The sequence below is a fragment of the Protopterus annectens genome, chromosome 6.part0, assembly GCF_019279795.1.
Source record: "Protopterus annectens isolate FY-2018-M chromosome 6.part0, PAN1.0, whole genome shotgun sequence".
Classification (NCBI taxonomy): Eukaryota; Metazoa; Chordata; order Ceratodontiformes; family Protopteridae; genus Protopterus; species Protopterus annectens.
The window spans coordinates 1,541,516,195-1,541,538,991 of NC_056737.1; the positions used below are offsets into that span (position 1 = coordinate 1,541,516,195).

Sequence of the window (22,797 nt, forward strand, 5' to 3'; positions counted from 1 at the left end):
CACATATATGTAATATGTGAGATTAGTTTAATTGGTAATGCTGTTAGTCACATTTAACAATGCTGCCTGTGAAATTTGTATGTGTTTGTGTTAAAAGAAATTGCGTGCACGTGTGTGTGTGTGTGTGTGTGTGTGTGTGTGTGTGTGTGTGTGTGTGTGTGTGTGTGTGTGTGTGTGTGTGTGTGCATGTGTGTGTGTTTATGTATGTGTACACAAACTGCTAAAAACCCTGCATGTAAATATTTTACTTTCACTGTACTACAATTATTGCTATGCACAGTTTATTTTATTAACTCTTGCATGCTGTTACCTCTGATTCTGATCATGTCTGAAATGGGGCACTTATGATTATTATGGTCAAATAAGTTTTCAGTAAATATTGTTTACTTAAACTCTGAGTTGTAAGAGATATACTGTGGAAGATGTTTTTTTTTTGATTTCCTAATACATGACTGGCCAATACCTGGGTTTAACACATCCTATAGCATAAGGAAAGTGGGCTCTTATATACTGAAGGAGAAAGGGAAAGGCAAAGAATTTTTCAGAACATGAGGGCTGTCTGAGGCATAGGTGACTGTGTGGTAACCATTAAGAATTTTGACATTACACCCTTACTACATTTGTATTAGGTATCTAACTATGTTTTTGTTTGTATGGATGTTTTGAATTGTTTCTTCCATGATGATCTTCTGTTTCTGTATTTGAAAATTCCAATGTTTTTGGATCTGCTTGAACTTACTGAAGCAGAGCTCACCAGAGCAATTTATCAAACTGACACTCCATCAAAGTCATCTGATATTACTTTATTGAACCAGTCCTAAGATGAGCTTTACCAAGACATTGTAAAATTGTTAAACACTGTCTTTGTAGGAGGTCAGTCATACTGCACCACACATACACACACAAGCTTACGTACACACGCATGCACGTATCCACACACACATGCAAACACTGTATTCCTCCTGTACTGGTATATAAAGACTGAGGCATTGCAAATGTTAATATTTCCTTTTCCCCAGTTTTTGCATTGCAGGAGTTGTTATATATAAAAGTGGGAAGGGGGTATGCAGGTCACAGGAGAGCTTGCTGCCTTTTGTGAGCAGTTTCCAATCTCAGTTAAGTCCTTGAGCAGAGATATTCTTTGTACAGAAAATTGCATTATGCTGCAGACGTGGAGATGCCCACTTTTGCTGGAGTGCTACTTTGTTAGTTGGTGATTCATGAAATGTACTCCAGAGAGTTCAGCTTCAGTGAGCTCAAGACTCTTTTTTTTTTTCATTTTCAAGTACATGAAGACCCAGTAAAGTTAAAAATCAGCAGTGAAAGTTTTCTGTAGTGAAAGGTATTATGGGAGATGTGGCATGCATCTACAAATGTACATTTCTTTTAAGAATTCCAATTGTTATCTTAGGAGGCACAGAATGTACTGTTTCTTGCTGTAACAACCACATGCCTATTAAATATCAGTTGTATTTTTTACAAGAAGTAATGTTATTTTGAATAGGTCAAGTTCAGAGTGTAATGAATGGCATGCATCTTACAAATTTATTTTAAATGAATAGCATGTCTTTCACAAGTTTAATTTAGCCATGGATTTTACCTTATCTAGGCAAGTGCATCTTGGCAAACCCCCACTTTCTACAAAAAAGAAAAGGCAAATTCTTGAGGAAAGAAACATTTTTGAAGAAGAATACAAGGTAAGAATATACTTAAGTGTCCATGGTTGAGAAAGTGTACTAGATGAATATATGCAAACCTAGCTTGTAGTACTGCACCCTAGAAAACAGTCTTCCTGCAAGCAAGTGCTGCTGCATTCAGTGTTTTATTTTATTTCTATGCAATGTGCTAATTTAGCTGGTATTGATATTAATTTATGAAAAAGATTGCATTTATCGTTAGTAGTTTGACTACAAGCTGATTATTGCTGTACTTACTATACACATTGGTATTTACATTTATGTATCTATTCAGTGTTATAGGGCATTTAGAAACAACTAACTCTGGGAATGTTTGGGGTTATCAGAAAGTAGTAGAGAATCATCAGACAACCTGTGTAGAAGATTCTGTACGAATGGGAAGCAGGCTTAGAACAGACTACCAAATTACATTAAAGCAAGTACTGGTTTAGATATTTTTAAGAACAGCCTGGGTACTTATTATGGGAACAAGTGTCTATCCTAGGCCCCCTCCTTTTTAACCTGTTTACCAACAACCTCCACAATGCTACATCTCTAACCACCCTTATACAGTACGCAGACGACTCAGCGGTGATATGCTCAGCCTCAACTCTGCCTGAACTCCAGAACATAACCCACGTATCCTTCAATACTATTGAATCATGACTGGCAGATGCCCAATTAATCCTTAACCCAAATAAAACCAAATTTATGCTCTTCCACCCCACTAAACGTGAAACCCATTCCACTTACTTCAATATCATGTCTAGCAATAAGACTCTGAATGAGCCATTACCATCCACCAAACTTCTCTGTGTTATTATTGATCAAAATCTGAGGTTTGACTTATACATTGCTCAAACTATAAAAAAGTACATAAAAAATAGGTACCCTATACAGATCCAAAAATTATCTAACCGCAAACTCCAGAATAACTACAGCCAGAACCCATTGTCTGTCATCTTTACTGTACGCTTCACCCATCCTCACCAACCTTTCCAAATCAGACCTAACCAAGCTAGATGTCTGCTATAATAAGATAGCTAAATTTGCCACTAATTGTCCTCCTAGAACCCACCATTGCAAAGCCCTAAGACAACTATCTTGGTTAGAACTATCCCACCAACTCATCCTCATACAACTCTCTACCACCCACCAAATGTTCTATAAACCCAAAAAAAAAAGAGCTGTACAAGGCCTCCTCATCGCCCATATAACTTCCCGTCCATTTAGATCCATTAATAAACCTCTAATTGATGTAACCAGAAGGAAAAATAGCTCAGGTGACTCTCTACACTCCTACTACATTGCTAAACAGTGGAATGCCTTGCCACTTGACATCAGAACAATAACTAGCTTAAAAATTCAAGCATCACATGAAAGTCCACTTCACCAATTCCAGGATTTGCACATGTGATGAGCATGGGTAGCCAAACCATGATACTAGCTGATGTTAAAATTTACTTACATATGTAATAAGCTTGGAAAATTAAGTCATATGACTATCTTATGTTACTTCCTTCTTTCTCATTGTAAATATCAAGCAGATTTTAAGTCTTCAATTTGCTATGTAATTTGTACATAAGACTAATGAACTTAATTGTACATTTGGTGTATACAGTGTCACTATCTGCTACTATTATAAGAACTGTCTTCCAGATGAAATGTAAACTAAGATAATTGGTCTTGTCCTCCACAGCTATTCTTTTTTTTTGTTATGAATTTCTGTTACTATACTTCTTCATTGTATTATAAAATTCTTTACTAACAAAATTGTCTACTAACCATGGAGCTTTTCTCCCTGGGCCTCTGCTGAAAAAGGGTTATATGCCTAGTCAGACTCTCCCAGTAAACAAATGTAAAACAAAATAAATAAAGTGTTTTTGTATATTGGCAGGCTAGAAGGGCATTAATGCCCGCGCTTGAAATATTTGTATGTATGTATGTATTGTATAACTGGATACTGGTATAGACAAAGAAGTTTCTACTAGCACAGTGACCACATCCTTTGAGCTTCTTACATTGAAATTAACTTGAGTATTCAAGCTATTCTCTCTTATTTCTGTTACTCTAGATTACAAGAGGTGATCCTATACCTGAAAAAGAATTCCCTCGAGGAGAATCACAGATTTTATTCAAGCGAGTGCTACGCAATGCAGGAAAGGTAAGCTAAATAACTTTTGACTTTGCCAGTCTGATCTCTTATCATTGATCTTTCAAGTTTTGGGCATGGACTGCCCTCAGAGAATGTACATTATACTTCTTTTGGTATGCTTGATATTTGTTATTAGGCCACAGTTCCTGAGGAAAGTTTAATTAAAATTGACTAAGGTCTTGATTTATTTTAAGTCCTTTCTAGATGCCTCTGTACTTGATATTTAGTTAACTGCTAATGATTCATTGTGATGAGTTCTTTGTTACAGTCCTGCTGAATGATGTCAAACTCCTAAATGTATTTGTATTTACTTTATTAATATAGTTTTGAGATAAATGCTTATTCTAGTGCTAAGTTAGATGTGCACTATCACAGAACCTGTGATATCTCGTTAGATGACTTCATCATTTATTCACTTATACATTTCTAAAGTTTATGTTTATCTAATATCTATGATCATAAGCTTATCCAGGTTATCATTCTTCCAGTTAGATGTGGCATGTGAGCTTTACATTTTATTGTATAATTTTTTGTCTTCATGCCTAGTGAACATCAAGCTTATAAAGGGGACCCTCATCCAGGTAGCCACGAAGGTGTTTTCGTGTCCTCTCTGGTTTCCTTACAATGAGAGCATTTTTTCATTTATGTACCATATCCCCATCCTCTAGTGATGATATGGGTACTTGCATCACCACGAGGGCCAACTATATCCCCTCAGTCAACTCATGTTGGATCCTCCACATGTGCCAACAGGGGCTACCATCACTAGCTTGGGCAAGAATGCTAATGTCCTCCCTACCCTGGTTCCCCACTGTATGATAAGCTTTTGCTCTCCAGCAGGGCCTTGTTACTGGAACTGCAGAGAACGGTGAGCAGGAACCATCGTTCCTTTTCCCAGGATGGACTTTCCCATCCTCCCTGCCTGTACTGTCAAGTGCATGAGCCACTATTCGAATTAGGCTTCATCTCTCTATGACACGGAGGCAGACTTGATCTTCATAGTTGTATAGTTACTTGCAGTCCCAAGTGGCTTGCCAGCTCAAATGCCAGAAATAAAAGATCAAAACCATTGAATTTATCCATTTCTTAAACATTGTTAAATTAAGAGATATTTATTATTTTATTTTACATTTGTTGACCGGGCTGTTCCAACTGGATATATGTCCATTTTCAGCAGAGACCCGGGGAGAAAAGCTCCAAGTGAAATACATTAAACATTGAGCATTAAAAACATTAATCATTAAAAGCATTAAACATCAAAAAAGTTACAAATATAGTTCAGAGAAAAAAACAAAAAAATAATATCATAGTAGTATTTTTACAGTGTCTACAATAAGCAGAATAAGAACATCAAAGGGTAAAATTCAAATTCGAAATTGAATAGTAAGTTTTTGAAAAGATTTAGTTTCATAGTTTCATAGTTTAGTACTAGGCTATCTGCCCTGGAGCATTTGTAAGCCTAGCCATAGTGATGTGGCTTTTGCCACCCCATGAAATGGTACAAAAATGTACAGAATAAATTTAGAATACTGTGCCTCTGTCTAGTAGTGACACAATGAAGGTCCCCTTATATAAATAGAATTAGTTTACTATGCCCCTGTCTAGCAGTGAAACAGATGTGACCCCTGGGGTAAACTTACGATCTCCCATCCACTCATCAAGATTTCTCTTGAAGAGAGTCAGTGAGGGGCTCTGCCTAATATGAACTGGGATCTTGTTCCAAAGCATGGGAAGCCTCTGGGTTATGAATCTATCCCTCCAGCATGTCCTATTCATACTTGTGCCGAGGTTTAAGTCTTTAGCTCTCGTGGTCCTGATGGATTTGGATTTTTTGAGATGGAGCATGTCCATCAGATCCTGATTGGACATGGCCTTGTACGTCAGGCAGAGATCACCTCTGAGCAGGTGGTATGCTACTGAATAGAGCTGAAGTTTCTTTAGTCTGGCAGAATAAGACATATGTTGGAGACCCTTGATCCTCTTGGTGAGGTACTTTTGTGGTCTCTCCAGCTGTTGCAAATGCCGGGTGAGGTACATACCAAATGGGGCATTGTACTCAATCATGGGTCTGATGAGGGAGGAGTATAGGGGTACAATGACATCCTTGAATCTGGATGTGAATCCCTTCATGATGAGGTGTGCAAGGTAGAATGTTTTTCTAACCACTTTGGCAACGTGGGTGTCAAATGAGAGGTCGCTGTCGACTTGGGTCCCTAGGTCTCTGATTACTTTTCCATACTCAGTGGGTTGCTGTCTATGTGATAATTTGTGGGTACTTTGTTTTTCCCAAAGGGGATGACTATAAATTTTTTGGCATTTAGTTTAAGGCCGTGACTCCGGCACCAGTTGTCCATTTCTGTGAGGCCTTTTTGTAGGATGTATGTGTCCGCTGGTGTATCGACTGTGGTGCCTAGTTTGCAGTCATCTGCGAACTTTGTCAGCCACAACCCTCCCATGTTTGCTTTAACATCTGAGAAATAAATGCCGAACAAGAGGGGTCCCAGGACAGATCCCTGTGGGACACCACTTGTGACTGGCTTTGAGTCTGACATTGCTCCAGCGATTTTAACTTTATGGGTTCTGTCCTTTAGCCAGTTTGCAATCCATCTAGTGACATAAGGGTTTACATTTAAGCTGTTGAGCTTATCTATGATGCCTGAGTGGGGTATTGTGTCGAAGGCCTTAGCCAAGTCCAGGTAGGCTGTATGGACTGCTTTGCCCTCATCAATGGCTCTAGTGACTGTTTTGAAAAAGTCAACCAGGTTCAAAAGGCAGGATCTGCCCTTTACAAAGCCGAACTGGGTGGGGTCAAGTGTCTGTAGGTCCCCTATGTCTCTGTTTATGAGTTCCATAATGATTCTTTCCATAGCTTTGCAGACCAGGCTGGTTAAGCTTATGGGGCGGTAGTTCCCAGGGTCTGTAGAGGTACCCCCTTTGTGGAGTGGGACCACTGTTGCTGTACGCCAGTGTTCAGGTACATATCCTGTAGTAAGGCTAAGGTTAAATAGCATTTTTATGTACGGGTTTAGCTCCTCTTGGAGTTCACGTAGCACACAACCCGGGATACCGTCACGTCCCATTGATGCTGTGTTTTTAGCTTTGTTGAGGGCGGTTCTCACTTGGACATCTGAGATGACAGGGAGATTACATTTAGCTGGGATGAGTATTTCTTCTTTTGGGGGTGAGGGAGGGGAGAAATTTGCACTGAACCTGTCAGCCAGAATGTTGGCAATATCTGTGGGTTCAGTGTATTTTTTGTTGTTGTGAACTAACTCTGAGCATATCTGAGGGTTTCCACCCAGGTTTCTAACATAGCTGAAAAAGGCTTTGTGGCTATCTTTAGTGTCCTTAGCGATTTTTCTCTCAAAGTTGGCCTTGGGTGTTTTTATGGGAGAACGTACTTTTCTGCTAATGTTGATCAGAGATGTCTTCCCTTTATGGGATTTTGCTCTGACGTGCAGTAGCTTCCTTCTTTTGTTATACAATTTGTTAATGGCTGAGGTCCACCAGACAGGACGATTGCCTTTGGTGGCGAGGGACTTGGATTTATTTTGGATTGCATGATCCATGCATTCTTGGATATGTCCATAGAAAGCATTTGTGAAGGATTCGGCATTGTGGGATGTGGTATCCACCGGCCCAGTGGGCTTAAAGGATACCATCTCAGTCTTAAGAAGAGTGAAGTCTGCTTTTGAGAAGTTTTTCACTGTGGTCTTTTGTGCTGGGGGTGGAGGTGGGATATGTATATCCAGGGTGATTAGATTGTGGTCAGATCTCACTAGTGAGGGGTATACCTCCGGTGTGGAGCATTTTGTCCCCATGTTTGTGATGATCAGGTCTAGTGTATTATCTCCCCTAGTGGAAGAGATGACTAGTTGTTCCAGTGCATTTGAATTTATGAATTCCAGGAACCTTTGGGCTAGGGTGTTAGGGCTAAAATAATGTACCCAATCTATGTTTGGGTAGTTGAAGTCTCCCAGTATGATGGTATTTTGTGATACATTCATATTCTCCAATGTCTTCAGGAAGGCTGAGTGGGGTTCCTGAGATTGGGAGGGTGGCCTGTAACATGCTACCAGTGTGGGTGTCCTTGATAAATATGGACACTCCCCCTCCCTTTGTGGTTCAGCCCGGGTTTTGGGGCCGAAAAGCATGATACGAGGTATAGCCTGGTAGCACTGGGGTGCTCTCAGGAGCCTTGAACCAGGTTTCAGTTACTGCACAGATGTCGATGTTCTCCATGCTGAGGAGTGCATCGAGTGCCTGCATCTTGAGATTTAGACTTCTGGCATTGAGCAGCATTACCCTTAGTTTTTTTCCATTTTTGTTTTCTAAGGAGGTGGGTTTGTCTTTTGAGCCTTGCCTAAAAAGGCACTATGGGGTGGCAAGAGCCTTAGCCAATATCCGGAAGCCCAGTGGTGACAGGTGTAAGCCATCCCTTGCGAAGCAGCGTGGCTTGTCCAACATGTCATCCCAGGCAGACAGACATTGGATCCCCTTAGAATGACACCAGTACTTAAGCCAATTGTTAAAGCTGATCATCTTGTCTTTGTATTGTGGCATCATTCTTGGTGAGGGCAAGATGCTGCTCAGGGTCAGGGTCATACCAGCCTGGGCTACATAATCAGAGAGCTCCTCTATGTCTCTTTTCATGTAGTCCAGGGAGGTGCGTCGCAGGTCATTCACGCCAGCATGGACAATGACGGAGTCATATTTGTACTTGCTTTGGAGTGACCTGAGTGCGTGTGTTATGTGGCGGATCCCAGCTCCCGATAGGCAGCTCACAGTCACCCTCTCCTTGTTCAGCCTGGTAAGCGGGACATCAGTGTGTCTGACTATAGAGTCACCTATTACTAGTGTATCAGGCATGGTGTTTGGCCTTAAGGGCTGTGATTGGTTGACACACTGATTTATTGAAGTATGTGTTGCATGTGTTTTGTTTTGAGGTGGTGGATTTTTGGATGTCTGCTTTGGGAGCCTCTGTTGTTTTGGTAAGTTTTTTATTAGAGCCTCCGAGTATGTCTTTGTATTTTTATGTGTTTGGTTTACAGTTGTGGTAGGTCTATGTGGGACTGGGTTTGTTGTGTGTGTGGTTACCATCTCCTCCTGTCTGGTCATGCCAGCCCTGAGTTGAGAGAGTTCAGCCTCCAGTTTGGCTATATAGTTGCATCTCTCACATGTATTTGTGTTTGTTGGGAGGAGGAGAGGGTTGTCTGTGTACATGAGACAATTGTAGCATTGTCTCAAGATACCCAGATTAACCAGCTGAACTGGAGAGGACGCCAGTAATCTACCACTCGACATGCTAGAACAGTACAAGGGAGTGCTGTGCCTTTAAGGGAAGTGGATATTCACAGGGGTGGTAGTGGATGTAGTGCTTAGCAAGATACATGATAGTTCTAGGAGCAGAATGCTAGCTAGTCAGGGTTAGAGCAGGGGCAGATCCAGTGAGTTAGGAGGTGAGTTTTGAGTTTCGATTTGAAGCTGGGAATTTAGGTGATAGCAGTGAGGTTGGAAGGAAGGGAGTTCCAGGCTTTTCCAATCGTGTTAGAGAACAAGGAGTCGTCTGCGAAGTTGTTGGATTTACAGGTAGATATTAAAAGTTTGTTAGAAGAACGCAGACTTTTGAGATTACAATAAGGGCTAATGAGGGTAGTGAGTATAGGGGTGTTGGTAGCTTTGTAGAGGATTTTATGGGCTAAAGAGAGCTGGTGAAATAAGATGAGATTTTGCAGCTCTAGCCATCCCAGTTGTTTTAAGTTTAGGCAGTGGTGAGTTCTAAAGGTGGAGCCAGAGGCAAATCTGGCAATAATGTTGTAGGCAACAGTCAGTTTGGAGAGGTTAGTTTTGGACAGATATGTATAGATGGGGGAGGCGTAAAGTAGGATAGAAATCAAATGGGTATGTGCTATGGAAGTTCTGGCTAGTGGTGTAAGAAATGGTTTAATTTTAAACAAGGAGCCAAGTTTTCTGTTGACCAATTTTATTGTGCTGTTAATGTGAGTGTCAAAGCATAGGTTGTTGTCTATCTCTACTCCGAAGAGCCTGGTGGAGGGGTCAGGAGATATGTAGGTGCCATTACTACAGAAGACAGAGAAGTTGAGTATATATATATAAAGTATATATGATATGATAATATTAACCCATTCACTCTGGAACAGCTCAGAAATGCTGACTGCTTACTTTCACAGTAGGAACAATAGTGCAGCCTGAGCTCATTTTCAGAAAATCCATTTTTAGTCTTCTTCTTCTTTCAGCTGCTCCCATTAGGGGGTCACCACAGTGGATCATCTGTTTCCATTTCTTCCTGTCCTCTGCATCTTGCTGTGTCACCCCAACCACCTGCATGTTCTCTCACACCACATCCATAAAACTTATCTTGGACCTTCCTCTTTTCCTCTTACCTGGCAGCTCCATCCTTAGCATCCTTTTCCCAATACACCTAGCATACCTCCTCAGCACATGTCCAAACCAATGCAATCTCATCTCTCTGGCCTTGTCTCCAAACTGTCCAACCCGAGCTGACCCACTAATATACTAATTTCTAATCCTGTACATCCTCATAACACCTATTGCAAATCTTAACATCTTTAACTCTGCCACCTCCAGCTCTGATTCCTGTCTTTTAATCAGTGCCTCCATCTCCAACCCATATAACATATCTGGTCTCACTACCATCTTGTAGACCTTCTGTTTCACTCTTACTAGTACTCATCTGTCGCAAATCACTCCTGACACTCTTCTCCACCCACTTCACCATGCCTTCACTATCTTCTTCACCTCTCTTCCACACTCACCATTACTCTGAACTATTGATTCCAATCATTTAAACACAGAGATATTCTGTCTTAGTCCTGCTGACCTTTATTCCTGTCCTCCCTAGAGCATATATCCACCTCTCCGGGGTCTCCTCAACCTGTTCCCTACTTTCACTACAAATCACAGTGTCATCTGCAGACATCATAGTCCACAGGGACTTCTGTCTGATCTCGTCTGTCAACCTGTCCATCACCATTGCAAATAACAAAAGGCTCAGAGCTGATCTTTGATGTAATCCTACCTCCACCTTGAATGCATCTGTCACTCCTACTGCAGATCTCACCACTATCACACTGCCCTTGTACATATCCTGTGCCACTCTTAAATGCTTCTCTGTCACTCCCATCCTCCTCATACAATACCACAACTTCTGTCTAAGTACCCTGTCATATGCTTTCTCTTAGTCCACAAAGACACAATGCAGTTCCTTCTGACCTTCTCTATACTTCTCCATCAACACCATAAGAGCAAACATGGCATCTGTAGTTCTGTTTCCTGGCATAAAACCGTACTGCTGCTGACTAATCATCACTACCCTTCTTAACCTAGCTTCCACTACTTTTCCCATAACTTCATGCTGTGGCTGATCAGTTTTATCCCTCTGTAGTTACCATAGCTCTGCACATTACCCTTATTCTTAAAAATCGGTACTAATACACTTTTCTCCACTCCTCAGGTATCCTCTCACTTTCCAAGATTTCATTAAACAATATGGTTAAAAAAAAAACACTGCCCATCTCTCCTAAACACCTGCATGCTTCCACAGGTATTTCATTTAGACCAATAGCCTTTCCATTCTTCATCCTCTCATAGCTGTCCTTACTTCCTCCTTGGTAATCATTTGCACTTCCTGATTCACTATCCCCATATCATCTACTCTCTCTCTCTCTCTCTCTCTCTCTCTCTCTCTCTCATTCTCTTCATTCATCAGCCTCTCAAAGTACTCTTTCCATCTGCTCAACATACTCTCCTCACTTGGGAGTACATTTCCCTCATTATCCTTTATCATCCTAAACTGCTGCACATCTTTCCCAGCTTAGTCCTTCTATCTAGCCAATCGGCACAGGTCATTTTCCCCCTCATTAGTGTCCAGCCTTTCATAAAACTCAACATACTCCTTATTCTTAGTCTTCACTACCTCTCTCTTCACCATACGCCTCAACTCCTTGTACTCCTGTCTACTTTCTTCATCTCTCTGACAATCCCACATCTTCTTAGTCAACCTCTTCTTCTGTATACTCTCCTGTGCTTCCTCATTCCACCACCATGTCTCCTTGTCCTCCTTCCTTGCCCAGATGTCACACCAAGCACCTTTCTAGCTGTCTCCCTTACCACCACTGCTGTGGCTGCCCAGCTATCTGGTAACTCTTCATTGCCTCATAGGGTCAGTGCCTGTCAACTTTTCCCTGAACTCCACCTTACAGTTATCCTTTTTCAACTTCCATTATTTGATCCTTGGCACTGCCCTCACTCTCCTCCTCTTTTTCTTAATTGCCAACATCAATCCATTTTTAATACCATAGTGAAAGCTCATTAACTAAATGTTAACAGTGTAAATTTAAATCATAATTTAATATTTGGTAAAGAATGCGGATGTTCTTCATATTTTTGCTTATTTGATAAAACAAATCACTGTATCTCAGTGAAGATATCATGTAGAACAATACAGTTTGTAATTAGTTTGCTTGTGTTAGTCAGTTTTAAAATGATAACTTAACCAGTGTTGTGTGATGCTCTTTTACTAGGATATTCACAGAAATATGATAAATATCATAATATGATGTTGTCCTTTTCATTATTCACTCATTGAATGGGTTATGGATCTGATCCTTGGATCTGAGTCGGCCACATACTTCAGACTTTGGATCCAACTCTTGAGCTCCTCCCTCTACCTGAAATGTCCTAGTCCATCTTGAACACTGCAGATCTTGTTTGCTGACATCATGCTCAGATGTAGGGTCCTTCTCTCGCAGCGTCATTTTCAGTTTTTATATTTTTTGTACATAGAAAAGTTTAACTTCACTTATCTAAATTTTTCCTTTTTCATATATTATAATCCTCCCTCTTAGTCTTTATTTTTTCTGTGTCAGACTTTCTACTGTGTATATAGTAATTTCTTAAAATTACCATTGCTGGTATTTTGTCATTTTTTCCATTTTTTTTTTCTGTCACTCCTACCCTTTTAAACAGGGTAATTTCTTTGATGGTAATCTAAAAAAAATTCTGTTCATACTTTTCTCTGCCCTTCTTCTCTTTACTTTCATACTGTCATGGCCAACAAGCCAACAGACTTCAAAAAATGCACTTCTTATGAGCATAAAATTCCTAACTCAAATGCCCACAAGTAGTGCGTCTATTGTTTAGGAGCAGCTCATTTAAATACAAACTGCTCAGCCTGTGCAGCTTTCAACTAGAGAGCCTTAGCTGACAGGCAGAGTAAACGTATTCTAAAGGGTGTACTTCCTCCCTCATCTTTGTCCATTTCAGGGGCTCAACCCCCTAATAAGATCTGAAAATCTCTGTCAGTACACCGGAAGCATTTGCCTCCGAAGTCTCCCAAGACTTCTTTGGGGCTGCCTCCTAACATTTTGCAGTTATCGGATCTGACTTTATTGGACCTGAAAATGCACATTCTGGACCCTAAACCTTTGGAACCTAAGCCACTGGGTCTGATTATCATCTCAACCAGTCCTACCACTCAGACTATGGATCCTAAATCTTCAGATACTAAGCCTAGTACATTATACACTCTGAGAGCTTGTTCACCCGAGTTTCTCTTGGGTCTGATCTCCCCTCGGCTCCACACTCCTTTTATGCTGACACCCCAAAAAGCACTTCAGACCTCAAGTCAAACACTTCATCCATCAGATGCTCCGGGAGTATTTCCAAAGCAGATATGGATAGGGTGATGGATAAATTCCTCAGAGCTTATATCCAGATGGGGTTATTTTGGCTCCATCCCCTATTGGATATGTGAGTCTTCCTGCCACTACTTGCACAGTTTTATCTCCTTTTCCAATCCAGCCTTCGGTATTGGAGCCCTAGGATCCAATAGATCTGAGCGTCCCTGAGTGAGATCCATAAAGAATTATTTCTTTGACTCCAACAGTATCCTTAACCAGTTCTGTTCCTTTGCCTTCAGATCTGGATGGATCCTGGAGCCAAAGCATCAGATCAGTGGGGTTGGAGTCTACTCTGATGATGTCAGATCCATTCCTGCCCCTTGGAGCCACAGCTCTGGAAAGCTCATATCAGGTTCCCTCCTCCAGGCATGGATCTGGTCAGAGTCATGACCTGCCCATATTGGAACATTTGGCTCCAGTGTAGGTGGCCATGGCTTCTCCAGATCCTTCTGCCTTTGAGGTTGTGGAAAGAGCTTTTTCTCATTCTAGAGACCTGGTCTTTCATCCCACCTTAGAGATATTCCTGTTCCCTCTTCAGTTCCAATCGCTGAGCCCATCAGACCTGTTCCACAGGGACAGCGAGTTCCATCTAGCTTAAACTTAGTTCCCACTGAAGAACTTCCCCTCTCTTCTAACACCTCCCCCAAACATCCCCCTGAGGAGGTCCATAGGAAAAGGATGTAAGAGGAGGCACATATATTCCTTGCTGGAATCTCTCACTGAAGATACTAATTTTGAGGAAGGAAAGGTGTTCACCAGATCACCACCTCATGATGACTCCTTTGGAAACACATTAGAGATCCTTAAACAAAAAAGTGGTTTGTCTTCCAACAATCATTCTCCAGAGGAATCAGTATTTCTGGAGGCCTTTGGCTCTGGCCCATCTACATCTTGGGTGACCCCTTCAGTTGATAAGCTTATCAGTCTGGTTTCTTGCTGGGCATGGAAGGAGCTGGATTCTGTTGAACCAATCCTGCATCACCTGTACAAGTTCTTAGCCCCACCAAAGGACAGACCTCACTGGAGCAAAGGATTCCCTGTAGATGCAAGGGTGGTGGTGGCAGTCACTAAAAAGGAGCTGATAGAGCAGAGCTCCTCTGTCCAGCCACCCAACAGAGAGTCTAGGGCACTGGATAGATTTGGAAAGCATGTTTTTGCTTCTATGGCCTTCAATCTGAGGTCCCTGAACTATCTGACACACTTTACAAATCTACAGAGACATTTGACTAAAGAACTGTCAAACTCTCTCTCTCTCTCTCTCTCTCTCTCTCTCTCTCTCTCTCTCACTCTGAGTCCATGTCTGCAGAGGATCTGAAAAGGTCATCTTCTCAGCTTGCCACTCTTTTGTCAGTTTCCAGTGTGTCCCTGAGGTTGATCTCTCATGCAGCAGATGGTGCCTAACGGGCGGCCAGTTCAGGTATTTCCATAAGGAGACATGCCTGGATGTGGCTATGTGACTTTGCGGACTCTTTCAAGTCATCTTCCATCAATGTTCTCTTTGATGGAACATCCTTGTTTTGGTCCTTCTGTGAAAGAAATGCTTACCCAGAGTAAGCAGAAGAAAAGACCCTGTCTGCCATAGGGATCAAGTTTTCTACCCCTTAATGAACTGTTTCAAGAAATCAGAAAGGTGGTAAGAAAATGTGGTTCCTCAAATCTCAGGGACCTTTCCAAGATTCATGTGGAGACAACGCCTTCAGAGGCAGAGGAGGCCTGCAAAATTAGGGTATCTGAGATTTCTTCCTGAATATACCCTTTCAGTGCTCCTGAAGTGCTGCCCGAATGCCCACCTCTGCAGGCAGTCAAGGAATGCTTGTACTTGCACCCAGACACCTGGGCTGCTATAATAAAAGATTCCTGAGTGTTAAAAATAATATCCAGAAGTTACTTCATGCAATTTTCCCAGCCCTCAATCTCTAAAAGAAAGAAGCTTCCCGACATTCCACCCAGTCAGAGGAAGGCTGCAGCACAAGAAATTCAAAAGCTGCTAGACAGTCATCCAGGACGTCCCACCAGACCAAACAGGATTCGGAACTTACTCATGTTTCTTTTTAGTGCCAAAAACAGACAGGAGACCTGAGACCAGTTTTGGATCTAAGCAAACTAAATCAATTCATGAAAAAGTCAAAGTTCGGAATGGTCACAGTTCAGTCCATTCTGCCATTTCTATGCAAGGACATTTGGATGTGCTTCATAGATCTTCAGGATGCATGCTGTCACATCAAAATAGACAGGCACTCACAGTGACACTTACTTTTCTGGCTAGGAGCTAGTCACTACCAATTCAGAGCTCTGCCCTTTGGACTCACCACAGCCCCTAGGGTGCTCACCAAATGTATGGCAGTGGTGGCAGCTCATTTGAGACTAAAAAGATTCAGAGTGTTTCCAAATCCAAACAACTGGCTCCTCACTGCCCTACCATGCATCTCCTACAGCACTCCAGGGATTATTTGCTGCAGATTTGTCAGACACTAGATATTACAGTCAATTATGTCAAATCAAACCTGACACCAATACAGAGCCTGGAGTTTTTTGGTGCACATCTGAACACAGCAACACAGATTGCCTGTTTGCCTACTCATCACACAGACATACTCAGATCTCAGGTTCATCAAACTTTATCTCAACCGGTTCCTCCACCCAGACTAATTCTCCAAGCTTTAGGGTCCATGGCAGCAGCAATAGTTTTACTTCTTTTAGCACATTACTTTATGTGTGTCCTTCAATGGACCCTAGCTGTTCAATGGTCTATTCTTCGATAACCCCTATCATTTCCAGTCAAGCTTACATGAATATGCAAACATCATTTTCACTGGTGGATCCAGTCAGACAACATTTGCCTAGGCTGGCCCTTTGCTTTTCCTCCCCTGTTGACCACAGTGACCACAGATGCCTCTCAGTTGGGGTAGGGGGACATTACTTGGGAAGGACAGTCCTAGGAACGCAGTCCCTCCAAGAGTCATCCTGGAGATGAGAGCAGTCCTTTTAGTGGTGCAAGCATTTCAAGATGCTCTTCCTGTAGGGACTATCGTGATTCAGAACGACAACATGTTGTCTGTAGTCTGGCACATCAACAAACAAGGGTGAACCAGGTCTTACCCTCTCTGCTGAGAGGCTATGAGAGTGTGGCAATGGGTGATCTCCTCTAACCACTTTCTAGTAGCACTGCACATTCTGGGGAAATCTAACATACTAGTGGACAAACTCAGTAGGTCCATTCTGGTGGTCTCTCAATCAGTCAGAGGTGGAGAAAAGTTTCCATTATTGGGGTCACCCTTGTTGTGACTTCTTGTATCCCGCCACAACATCAAGCGCAGCAGGTATTTTGCCATGATCACCCCTCGGGGGGCACCAAGAGATGCTCTAGTCCATGTTGCCCATCCAGTCTCGTTTACACTTATCCCCTACTTTCTTTGATCCCAAAATTTCTACAGAAAACAATTCAGTTGAAGAGATAATTCACTCCCATTGCTCCATTCTTTCATTGCCAGGTGTGGTTCCCCAACTCCAGATTTTCTCTCACACCCCTCAGGGATGAATCATCCCAGTATTCCAACCCTGAAACTAACCACATGTTTTCTCCATTTCCAATAACAGTCAGACATCCAGGCTTTCTTCCCCAGTATGTACTATTTTATTATCCTCACAAAAATACTCCACCAAAAAGATTTACAAGAGCAAATGGAAAACATTTTCCTTTTGAGACTTCAGAAACAATGTTGACCCTTTTACTGCCCCACTCTGTGCTATTTTTGATTTCCTGGCTGCTCTTTTCAAAAAAGGTGATAGCTTTTCTGTGATTGAACTACAGCTGGCAGCCATATAAAATTTTTACACAGGGGATAAAAAATATTGTTTGGCTTCTTTTACATTATGTAAAGCTTTCCTGAAGAGCACTTTCCTCCTTAGACCCCCAGTAAAGGATCCTTCACCTCCCTGGGATTTGACAGTGGTATTAAAAACCCTTTGAGCCTTCAGCAAAAAATTATTTAAAGTATCTGTCTTGGAAAGCAGTCTTTTTAGTGGCTATCACTTCTGCTAAAAGATTTCCGAACTCCAGGCTCTTTCAACAGACTCTGTACATTGTTTTCCATAGACAGGGTTACTTTACGAACTAAGCCTTCTTTTTTACCTGAAGTGGCTTCTGAATCTAACATTAACCAATCCATTAATTTAATGGTTTTCTTTCCAAATTTTTCAAACAAAGAAGAACACATGCTACATCTTCTGCATATGCACAGGCAGTTACATTTTTATTTAAACAGAACTAAAGAAATCAGAAAATTGGATCAGCTGTTTGTCTCCTTAACAAGTCGACTGGGTTATCCAGTATCTAAAGTTACATTGACTAAATGGATAAGTAATTGCATTTCCTGGATCTATTCCCAGCAAGGCATTTCTCTACCAAGACCACCTAAAGCCTACTCAACTAGATTCATAGCCACTTCATCTGCTTTTTGGTTAAGGGCTTATATTGATGATATTTGCACAGCAGCCACATGGTCCAATGCTCATATCTTTGTTACTCATTGCAAACTGGACCTAATCTCCAGAAGTGGAGTTGCTTTTGCTATAGCAGTTTTATGGAATATCCTTCCATGAGGTCCACCAAACATTCACCTAGCTGGGGACTCTGTCCCATTCATTGAAGAAGTATGAAAGGACTACATCAGATTTAAAAGTTATGTACTCACCATAACCATGCATCTGTGTTGTCCATTTTTATTCTTCCTCAACTTCCTCCCTCAACCTCCTTCCTGTAATCTTCTGGAGTGACCTGATGTTTTTTTTTTTTTTTGGAACCTATAGTTCTAGGTTTGAGCCTGATTCTATTATCTGTCCATTTCTTTAACTGCTTAATGTATACTTTATGGCAGCAAACTCAGTCTGAGGTTCTGAGAATGGACTAGGGCATTGTGAGTAGAGGGAAGATCTCAAAAGTTGGATCCAAAGTCTAAAGTATGCGGCCGAGTCAGATCTGAGGATCGCACCTGTAATCCAATCATTGAGGAAGAATGAAAATGGAGAACACAGATGCCTAGTTATGGTGAGTACATGACTTTTAATTTCTCATAAGGTGACAGTTAAACCATAATATCTCACCACCTGTAACAGACAAAGGCTACGTGTCAGTGTACAAATTGTATGGATTGATGTCAGATTCAAAATGATCCATCATGTGTCTTGTTCCCATGTGCATTTCCAAAGAAATGGGCATGATAATGAAAAATATAATTACCATAATGTAACACATTTCTGCCATTGTCAAAAATAAGCATGAATTTTCAGCAGAAATTTGCCTGTGGTTGTTCCAGTGTCAATATTATACTTCCCCCATGACCTTGTCTTACCACATTGCAAAGATATTGACAGAAATATGACAGATATTAATTTTCATAATCCAAGAAGTAAATAGAGTCTGATATCTGTCCATCATTGTTACTTACACATCATATCATTATATGACATTGTACATTCTGATAACATCTTCAGAATGGTACCTTACTTATCATCTTGCTATCTTCCTTAATAGAGTAATTCACTAAAATATGAAAAATATAATAATTAACTTTCATAATCTAAACAATAAACAAACGTTCATATATGTATCTGTATGAAACACAGTTACAGTTCCTTTGCTATGTTATATTTACTAATGTCATCTTCAAAATAAAGTCTTACATGATGATCATTGGTGACATGTTCTGTAGCAAAGATATTCATAAAATATGAAATATATAATAACTTTCATAACCCAATCAATAAACAAACTGTCATATTTGCACATGTATATAACATACAATTAAAGTTCTTTTGCCAGTTTAATAAGCACTGATGTCCTCTTCAAAATGAGGCCTTACTCAACATGTTGACATGTTCTGTAACAAAGCTATTTATACAAATATGACAAAAACTCATAATTTTTATAACCTAAGTACTTACTACATATACCTCTTGACCCTAGCCCTATCCTTCACAGAACACTACAAAAAATGTATGCAATGTATATTCTTGATAGAAAAAGCTTTAGAAAAATCATACCAGAAAACTCAATGCACCTTTTGGTTGACATTAGAAAGAAAAAAATGTCAAAAAGAAGCATTCTGGTCTACCTAGAATTATGAGTGCACCTGCTGTGACAACGGCTAAAATATCCCATACCCTAGCATCAAGTACAAGCAGTCCACTGTAATTACATCCTAAACATACATAAATTTAATGTGCTGCAATAACATTTGTAAAAGTGCATACCTTACAATGTTTATGTACACAATATGACAAGAAAAAAAACATTTTTCCCTTTTAAATATATTATAATACATTGACTTCACAAAAAAATCTTTTTCCTCCCTTTTTGTCTGCATCCATTTCTTTTCTGTAGTTTCTTTGCTAGTATTTCTCTTTTGATTTTAAAAGTTACATTTACATCATGTGCCCAGCAATTCTTCTTCCAATAAACACCACAGTCGTTAAATAAAGTAACAATTCAAACCAATTTTTCACCTTAAAAAAGCTGTTCTGTTGCCTTAAGTAGCCAGTACATAGCCTAGACTAGATTCAAATCTGCTAAATCTAGAGTATATTGTTAACCTTGAGCATTATTTCAGCCATCTTACATTAGGAGGGCCCTGTCTGCACCATTGTGGCAGAAGTGTATAGTGTGAGCCTTATCTGAGTTGAAGATTACTGGTGGAAAGCTCGTTGTGTGCTTTCCCATTGGTAGTTTAACTTAAAAGTGTTTAATTTCACCTGTATTTAAGCCTTGCATTTATGGGGTTTGTGCTCTTTTAACCAGAGCTGCTCAACATTTGGCGACTTTTGCCAGAGGTCTAGAGAGATTCTGCTGAAATCCAAAGCATCCACTGATAAAATCAAAAAAATATATACCGTGTGTGTTTCCTTTGTACTTTGCTGACTGTATTTTATCATTTTGCTACCTCATTTTGGTGATTTTTACTGTCTTTTTCTGAATTTTAAAAAAGCTGTTCTGTTGCTTTACGTAGCTAGTACATAGCATAGACTAGATTCAGATCTGCTGAATCTAGACTGTATTGTTACCCTTGACCACTATTCCAGCCATCTGACATTAGGAGGGCCCTGCCTGCATCCTTGTGGCAGAAGTGTGTAGTCTGAGCCTCATCTGAGTTGGAGATTACTGGAGGAAAGCTCATTGTTTGCTTTCCCATTGGTAGTTTAGCTTAAAAGTGTAGCCCATTCCCCAGTAGTAGCTATGGTAAAAACCTGCCAAATTGGGCAGTCATTTTCCAACCATTTCTTCAGCCAGCCTGATTGACATGGGCATTCTGAGGCATTGTAGTAATTGCCTCATGTATACTGACACCATGTACTCTTAGAACAAATACAATATGTGAGAGATGTAATTACCACACTCATGTTAAAGTACTGAATGATGGAAACAAACAAAAAAAAAACACCAGTAATGCTATGGCAGCACTTTAATGGACACCAGCATTATAAAATGAACATGCAACAATAAAAATCCACAGACTAAGCACTTTCACCCTAAACAAACCGAGCTTCATCAGAGTCTGGAAATATAAGTTCACTAAATCATTAAATACCCCCTATCAAGTAAAACTAACCAATGACATACTGGTGGCAATTATTACCTGATGATAAATTCAATGAATACTAACAAGTCTTCTCATATAACCACTTAACAAAAATTCACTTTTATAAATATAAAAATAAAAATGTGAAAATAAAAATAAATGTAAAAACACTTATTTATTCATATACAATCATATAATAATACTCTAAAAGCTATTCGCCCTCACTTTTAAAAAATACACTTAAAATCCACACGGAGTGTGGTTCAGAATTTATTTTACCTACCCAACTTCACGTCTTCATAAATATCATAAATATAATAATAATATCATAAATCATTTTTCAAGGGTAACCTCTACATGTAAACATGGCAGCTAGTTTATCCATTTCCCTAAAAAAGTTCTCACAACTAATCAAAGTTTGAAATTTTAAATGATGAGAAAACCGATTTACTATTAATAATATTATAATATTATTAATATTTTGAGGAAAACCTAGGATTTGGTATTTACCCCTAAGTTGAAAGAAAAGGTGGGAATGGTACCTACAGTCATCTTTTCTAGGGCTAAGAACATCAAATAAATTACTAAGAAAGAATTGGTTGTAGGTCACAAGGGGTTACATTCTAGAATGGCCAAGTGTGGGTCATGTAAAGTCTGTAGGTCATCAATGATGGCCCCTACTTTATTATTAATGGCTCAGCTAGATCTTTAGGTTGCCCTAGGTTGTGCACTTGCAATACCAAGGATGTAGTATATGTTGAGATTTGCTCTACCTGCCCGTGGCTCAGTGTGGGGATGACAATAATATTAAGGGATCATATTTACGAATGTGTACATGATATAAGATGGGGAAGGTCATCAAATGCCCTATTTAGGTATATTAGAGAATGTAATGTTTATAAAAAGTTTTTGTTTTCTGTAGTAGATAGAATTAGGCTGAAGGAAAATGAGAGGGATACCAGCTTAGCACTTGAGCTAAAAGAATTAATTTGGCAAACCAAATTAAATGTGAATGCTAATCCAGGTTTAAATGATCATATCTCTATTTTAAGTGTATTAGAATTGAGGGCAAACAACTTTTAGAGTGTTATTATATGAATTTATATGAAGAATTCAGCGTTTTTAAATTTATTTTTATTTTTGTTTTCACATTTTTATTTTCATATTTATAAAACTGGATTTTTGTTAAGTTATTATATAAGAAAATGTGTTAGTATTAATTGAATTTGTCACCAGGCAATAATTGTTAATAATTGCCACCAGTGCATCATTGGTTAGTTTTACTTGATAGGGGATATTTAATGATTTTGTGAACTTGTATTTGCAGACTCTGATGAAGCCTGGTTTGTTGACATGACTGAACTCTCAGATTATGTGTTCCAGGCAGGTATGTCCCCTGCCCTAAGCAGCATTCACCCAGGATGATGCCACAATATATACAAAAAATGATTGACTTCAACAATTGACTTAGCTTCTTGTGTCAGTCTAGGGGGCTCCAGTATCTGTCAGCCTGGGAAGACATAGTTAACAGACCACGCTACTTTGCCAGAGATAGTCTTCACCTGTCACCTCTAGGCTTTCAGAAACTGGCAAAGGTGTTTGACTCTTCCGTAGTGCCTTTTTTAGGCAATGTTAAAACAACAAAAGTTCCAACTTAAAAAAATCCATTC

At 40.1% G+C, this 22,797-nt stretch overlaps 1 protein-coding gene across 1 annotated transcript in view; it reads left to right on the plus strand.

The window, feature by feature from the left end:
* Nucleotides 1-22,797, plus strand: part of LOC122803998 (cilia- and flagella-associated protein 221-like) — a 1,154,724-nt gene that overhangs the window by 134,123 nt on the left and 997,804 nt on the right. The window contains exons 3-4 of the mRNA XM_044073679.1: nucleotides 1,610-1,697; nucleotides 3,751-3,840. Of these exons, the coding sequence (XP_043929614.1) occupies nucleotides 1,610-1,697; nucleotides 3,751-3,840 (178 nt within the window). The remainder of the gene's footprint in view (nucleotides 1-1,609; nucleotides 1,698-3,750; nucleotides 3,841-22,797) is intronic.